Genomic DNA, 6,582 nt, shown 5'->3' on the forward strand with positions numbered 1-6,582 from the left:
AAAAAGTCCACACTGTCCATAATCCAATGATGGTCAATTTACAGTGATGTAAAATTGAGAAAAGCAGCATGCCTTCACAGTTGAAAAGATGAAACCAGAGAATGTTTGGCATTTTAGTTTGACAAACGATATAAACAAATAATTAATTATCAAAAAATATTGACTACTCACTTTGACTGTCTGTTTTTAGATAAAAGTTACAAATATCTTACTTTCTCAATGTTACAAAATCAATATTATCTACCAGCTGTTATGGTAACTGCTGCAGATAAGTAAAAAACTAACCAAATGAGTGAAGGGTTGCAAAGTATCTTACATACAGTGGTGCTCAAAAGTTTACATACACATGCTTAAGTTGACTAAAAAGAGGAATAAAAAAATCATGTTTTGGAAATTTATTTTAATACCTAATTAAAAAATAGGTAAAATCCAACCTTTAAGGACACCAATTTTCTTTGTGAATGAATAACTGTATGTAAATAATAAATGTTCTTATTTAAAATACAGGGGTCATAAGTATACATACCCCTATGTTAAATTCCCATAGAGGCAGGCAGATTTTTATATTAAAGGCCATTTATTCCTGGATTCAGGATATTATGCATCCTGATAAAGTTCCCTTGGCCTTTAGAATTAAAATAGCCCCACATCCTCACATACTCTTCACCATGCTTAGAGATAGGCATGGGATACTTTCTATAAAATCATCTCTCAATGCAAATCAACCAGGTATTATTCTAACTGAATAAAACCATGCATCTCTAAGCATGGTGAAGAGTATGTGATGATGTGGGGCTATTTTAATTCTAAAGGCCAAGGGAACTTTATCAGGATGCATATATCCTGAATCCAGAAATAACTGGCCTTTAATAATAAAAATCTGCCTGCCCTCATGGGATTTAACATAGGGTATGTATACTTATGACCCCTGTATTTTAAATAAGACATTTATTTATTACAATACGTTATTCATTCACAAAGAAAATTGGTGTCCTTAAAGGTTGGATTTTACCTCATTTTTTAATTTAGGTATTAAAAAAATTTCCAAAACATGATTTTTTTATTCCTCTTTTTAGTCAACTTAAGCATGTGTATGTAAACTTTTGAGCACCACTGTATAGCAGTATGTATGTCATATTTTTTCACAGTAGACACACGTTAGTGTGGATATAGCATCATGGACACGTTAGTTGTATTAAAAGTCTCTTTATGTTTTCTTCTTCTCAGGAAACTATGGTAGATTTCATAAGTGGACGTCATTCTTCAAACTCTATCCTGGATGTCTTTGCCTCTGGTTTATTAGGTAAGGCATTTACTGAACTGGCTGTTGCAGGTTATTTCAAAGTGATGGTGGAGAAAAGAAGGTAAAACAAAACCCAGTATTATTAGATCTAAAACCAGTGGAACTAAACCGGTTATAAGCATAGTTTTGTGATCTCTACTGCAGTGTATGGCTTTCACCAAATAACTCATTACAGATATAAAAGAGCATTATTCCCCCTTAAATACTTCTCTTCTGTTTGGTGTCAACATTGGTTTAGAGCTACACAGGGTAGTACTAGAATATCTCCCCTGGGTAATTAGATGACACTACTGATTTCTACATACTGTAATGAGCCAACATGAGTCCTGTATAGAGACCAATTATATGGGTGTGGAAGGCTATCACTTTATTCTTGTGTCAGTAAACTGCAGATTGCATCTTGTTTAATGTTTAACAGTTCAGTATCTGTTTTTCTTGAGCTGTTTGCAAAGTTATGGGTAGCCTTTGATGTCGAGTGCAATATCTTTTGCACTTATTGTAAATGCAACAATTCTGGGTGGAACTACTGGAGAGAAAGCATTAATATCTGAGTGTCTGGGTGTTACTTTTTTCAGTAACGAGTAATCTAATTGCTTTATCTTCCCATCTTAATAACGCCGTTACCATTAATGCCGAAAAATGCGTTGCGTTACTCAAATTGAAGCTGAAAAGTATAAACATTAGGCCACTTGCGTTATTTGTTATCCATGGGGTTATCCATGATAGATAACAGTTTGTTCAGTGACCTCCTCGCCACCACAGCTTCAAGTGTATTCAATTTACTTTCTGAATTAACAAGTTACTTTTATAATTTTGTAACTGATATAGTTACTTTTTGGAAGAGGTAACTGTAACTAATTACTTTTTAAAAGTAACTTGCCCATCACTGGTGTTCATTATATCTATTTCTCTAGTTTGTATGACATTTGCGACCTTGTCTCATATGTAGACCACATAAGAGCACTAGAAAAGGCTTTGTTTTTTTCTTTATCGCCTAGGTTTAGATTTTTTAAGGACCTTTGAAGGGGAGCTGGAGAGCGACATCATATATTCTGACGACGACGACGATGATGATGACGACGATGATCACTATTGTCCACAACATGCTGCTCACAGGTCTTTAGAACCACATCCACGAATAAAACAACTCACTGACGAGGTATTACACTTCAGTTTCACTTCTTTTAGAGTTCTTTCCCAGAATGTATTTCCTCTGAATTGGCTCAACGCAGAGATAATTTTTCCAGGAGGCTGATAAACATGCGAAGGAATTGAAAGAAGAAGAGGAACGACGGAAAGAGAAAACTAAGAAAAACAAGCGTAAGAAATTGGTCAGTGTCTGCATAATGGTTAGGATTTAGCATTTTGAGTGGTTTTTTTTGTTTTTTTCCTTTCCTTAACAGTGGCTCCCAATCCATTTCTTCTTTCTATTGCAGCGTAAAAAAGAAAAGAAACGGATAGACAAGGAGAATGCTGTTAAAAATATTTTACCTGTAAGTCTTGTGTTACCCGTACTTATTTGTTGTAATTCACAGCAATATAAAGTGCTATCTTTTGGAAAACAAGTCTTTTCAAAGCCATGCTGATTTCATATTTTTGGCATTTCAGGAGGAAGAGCAAGGGAAGTCAGACTCGTCAGAAAATCAGGAAGAAAATCCTGTTAGTGAAAATAATGCAGTGGCAAATGAATCTCCTGAATCTGGTAAAACACTAAATGGAACTGCGGTGGCTGCATATAATGAGAGCAGTGATAATAATAAAGAACATTTTGTGGAGGTGAATAAAAAAGAAGATGGGGAGCAAAAGGTTTGTAAAGATTTTTACAATACGGTTTGTCACGTTGGGAGCAAAAGTACTGTTTTTGTAAAATGTAATGTAACCGTAGGAAATGGTCACAAAAGGAAATTTGTGTGTGTGTTGAAGCGATGTTGGTTAAAGTTTAGTACTCGTTTCACAAATGAATGCAAAAAACAGCAGTGGATGACAGCAGGCGTTCGTTTCACAAAGACCGGTCTGTAGTGTTAGATTTTGCTCGTAGGCTAAATTCAGACTGCAGGCCAAAGTGACCCAAATGCGATTAATTTTTTTTTCTTTATTTTCATGACAGTGTGAACAGTCCAAGTAACATGGCATCCAATCATTTCCAGTTGTGATTTTGGCCACTTTCATATGTGGTCCAAATCTGTTACAGGTCGGATTTATAATAAAAAATGCTACCTGAGTCTGGACTGTACAATCGAAGTTCATGTGACTCTGACGTCACTAGAGCAACAATCGTCACAATTCTGCACTTTCCCATAGACTTTACATGGCAAGGATACGTCCATATAGCAGTACATCAACTGGCCAATCATCTTCAGATGGGCTTTGCACAACGGATGAATTTAGACGTCTATCTAAAGTTAGACTAATAGTTGAATCTAAGTAATTGTCAAAGTCTGTCTTTGTGAAACATGATTTTCACGATTGTAGTCTGTGGATGAATATCTTTTAACCACCACCTTGTTTCATTATCATCAGGATTTGGATTTAAATCATTCAAATTCTTCTACAACAAAATCGGTGCCTGAGCAGACGTGTAACCAGAGGCCTGCAAATGAACGAAAAAAGGAAAAAAATAAATTAGTGAAATTCCAGCAGTCCCTGGAGGAAAAGAAAAAGGTTGTTGATAAACCTGAAATTCAAAAGAAAGAAGAGAAACCTCAACCTAATACAGAGGTGGGAACACTGAAGACATGGTATTTGTATTTCTTTAAGGCATAATCTAATCCAAGAAACCTGCTGTCATGGATTGACAGATATTTTACCAGACTTAAGTCACCAGGTGACTAAATCTTTTAAAAAATTGTTTTCTGATATGTCAGTAACTTTTTTTTGAAATATATAATATATACAACACTATTTGAAATTATCACCAGCCTAGAAACATTTTCTCTGTACAAGTCTTGCTCTTTTTATAGGATCTAACATTAACTGGTTGTCATCATAAATTGGCGATAGACAGAAAGCAACATGCAAATGTGGAGTTTCCTGTAGTGTTTTGCGTGCTTCACAGGCTAATGTGTGAACTTTAACAGAAAACAGTGGACCCTGCTGCAGAAGAGTTGGCAAAAAGAAGCAGAGAGCTTGCTGGTAAGTTATATTTTACATTAACGTCATTGAGACTTTGGCAAAGTCAAACATGTGAAAGCACTGAAGCTGGCACAACTGTCCTTGCTCTGCCTTCCAGGTATGGGAAATCGCCTGGCTGCCACTGGACAGTATGAGATGGCCGTGAAATGCTTTACTGATGCAATTAAATACAACCCAAAGGAATTTAAGTAAGAACATGGACTAAAATTGACTTCAGTCTCTGTTAAAGCACACAGACGCAGTCACTGTTAATGACATGAATTACGTTGAATGTGTTTCAGGTTATTTGGAAATCGGTCCCTGTGTTATGAAAGACTGCAGCAGTATGAAAACGCTTTCAGGGACGCAGATCTAGCTCTCTCCATGGAGCCAAACTGGATAAAAGGTTTATTTAGGAAAGGAAAAGCTCTCTGTGGGCTCAAGGTGAACCGCTGCACATTTATCCAGTTATCTGTGATACTTCCAGACACTTTAGTCTTTTATTTTCATGTATAGGAACCGTTGCAACATTTTCAGAAAAACACCTTTAATGTTGTGGTAAAAAACATTGTAGTACAGAGAAAACTGACCTTACAATATATAGGTGTGAGGTTGTTACTAAATACTTTTGTTTGCAGGTTTTATAGTAGTAGGGCTGTTGTCAACTAAAGATATTCTTAGTCAACTAATCTATTAGTGGACAAAACCACTAATAGATTAGTTGATTTAATCGACAGACCTGTAAAACTGAGATTCTCCAATAAGACTCATGCAAAAGCACAACTTTAAATTGTGTGTGTCCCAGAGATGTGCTCATTTGTTTCTTGGAAATAAGTGATTCAGCATTAAAAAAGCATAAGATGACATAGAGAAATCTTAGTCGACTAAAACAAAAACGACTGATTAGTTGACCAAGAGGGGGCAGCACTATGCAATAGTGCAGAATAAACCCTCATGGTTCCCCATTCCCCACATGCTAGCTCAAGTGTTATTACTAAAGTCCAGATTTTGCATATTACTTATTAATTACTTACTTATTGCCTGTAATTTCCACTGTCACTTCTCCAGAGATACTACGAGGCCTCGCTAATCTATAAGGAGGTGTTGAAGCTGGAAAGTTCGAGTGCTGAAGCCACGCAAGAGCTGAAACGAGCACAGACGTTGCACCTAATGGTAGGAGAAGCAGCTTATGTTTACAACAGTTTACAAGACAATATATGGCACAAAAAAGACTGTCACTCACCAGATGGCTGATAAGAAGCAGTAGAAATTATTGTAGAGATGTTCACAACCTCTGAGAATGTACAAAGCACTTATGTAATTTCCTCGGTCATTTTGCATGTTGGCTCCAAATGGTGGTCAGGAAACATTGCACAGCACACTTGATGATAGGGGATAGAGGTATAATATGTGGATACACTGAACACTCCCTCACCTCTGGAGCAGTTTGGAATTGGATTCTTAAATTCTTTTTCAAAAAAATTCAGTATATCGGTCATCTGTGGTCTTGGTGTGTGTGTGTATGCTATGTTAGCTTAGGAGGTTGTCTTTATACTTCCATTTCAGGAAATGGGATTCACCTGGGCGCAGAGCTCCGAGGCCTTGAAAACACACGCCACGTTAGAGGAAGCAGTTGAAGCTCTGTTTGGTGACAACGGTAATCACGTCACAAAATGTTTCTCAAAAGTTGGAACGATGATATGTTACTACAACGAGGTGTTTAACTATCTTTACCGTTTGTCGGCTCACTTCAGATGCCTGCGCCAATTGGGACTACACAGACCAACCAGTGGCGCAGGAAGAAGACTGCGATGAAGGGGAGTGGACTGTCCGACAAACAACTCGTCCTAGAATGCAGCCGGTCAAAGAGTTGGATGCCTTTGGCCAAAACAGATCGAATTCTCACTCTCCAACACCCCATCCAAGGAATTTTGTCAAACCGTAAGACTGCGACTCACTAATGTGTATTTTAAAATGAAAAATGTTATCTAAGACAACCTGTGCTCAACCTTTTTTGGTTTGTGATCCTCCACCAAGGTAACACAAGGTAACAATTTGTTATTTTTTTATGAAAGTTTTAAAAGCCTGAAGGTAAAGCAGTCCGCTATTTTCAAAAGTGAGCACAGTTTTAAATATGTGTATCAGGTTTTTAGAATTAAAAAAAAAAA

The 6,582-nt window shown here is 36.8% G+C and overlaps 2 protein-coding genes across 2 annotated transcripts in view; one reads left to right on the plus strand and one right to left on the minus strand.

Annotated features, from left to right (window-relative positions):
• alms1 (ALMS1 centrosome and basal body associated protein) overlaps positions 1 to 6,582 on the minus strand; it is a 31,727-nt gene that overhangs the window by 19,757 nt on the left and 5,388 nt on the right. The window lies entirely within an intron of this gene.
• Positions 1 to 6,582, plus strand: part of si:dkey-33c12.4 (uncharacterized) — a 9,642-nt gene that overhangs the window by 977 nt on the left and 2,083 nt on the right. The window contains exons 3-14 of the mRNA XM_032511057.1: positions 1,228 to 1,303; positions 2,302 to 2,462; positions 2,551 to 2,634; positions 2,740 to 2,796; positions 2,912 to 3,109; positions 3,824 to 4,021; positions 4,381 to 4,435; positions 4,533 to 4,623; positions 4,717 to 4,858; positions 5,483 to 5,587; positions 5,981 to 6,071; positions 6,169 to 6,355. Coding sequence (XP_032366948.1) covers positions 1,228 to 1,303; positions 2,302 to 2,462; positions 2,551 to 2,634; positions 2,740 to 2,796; positions 2,912 to 3,109; positions 3,824 to 4,021; positions 4,381 to 4,435; positions 4,533 to 4,623; positions 4,717 to 4,858; positions 5,483 to 5,587; positions 5,981 to 6,071; positions 6,169 to 6,355 — 1,445 coding nt within the window. The remainder of the gene's footprint in view (positions 1 to 1,227; positions 1,304 to 2,301; positions 2,463 to 2,550; positions 2,635 to 2,739; positions 2,797 to 2,911; positions 3,110 to 3,823; positions 4,022 to 4,380; positions 4,436 to 4,532; positions 4,624 to 4,716; positions 4,859 to 5,482; positions 5,588 to 5,980; positions 6,072 to 6,168; positions 6,356 to 6,582) is intronic.

The sequence above is a fragment of the Etheostoma spectabile genome, unplaced genomic scaffold (assembly GCF_008692095.1).
Source record: "Etheostoma spectabile isolate EspeVRDwgs_2016 unplaced genomic scaffold, UIUC_Espe_1.0 scaffold314, whole genome shotgun sequence".
Lineage (NCBI taxonomy): Eukaryota > Metazoa > Chordata > Actinopteri > Perciformes > Percidae > Etheostoma > Etheostoma spectabile.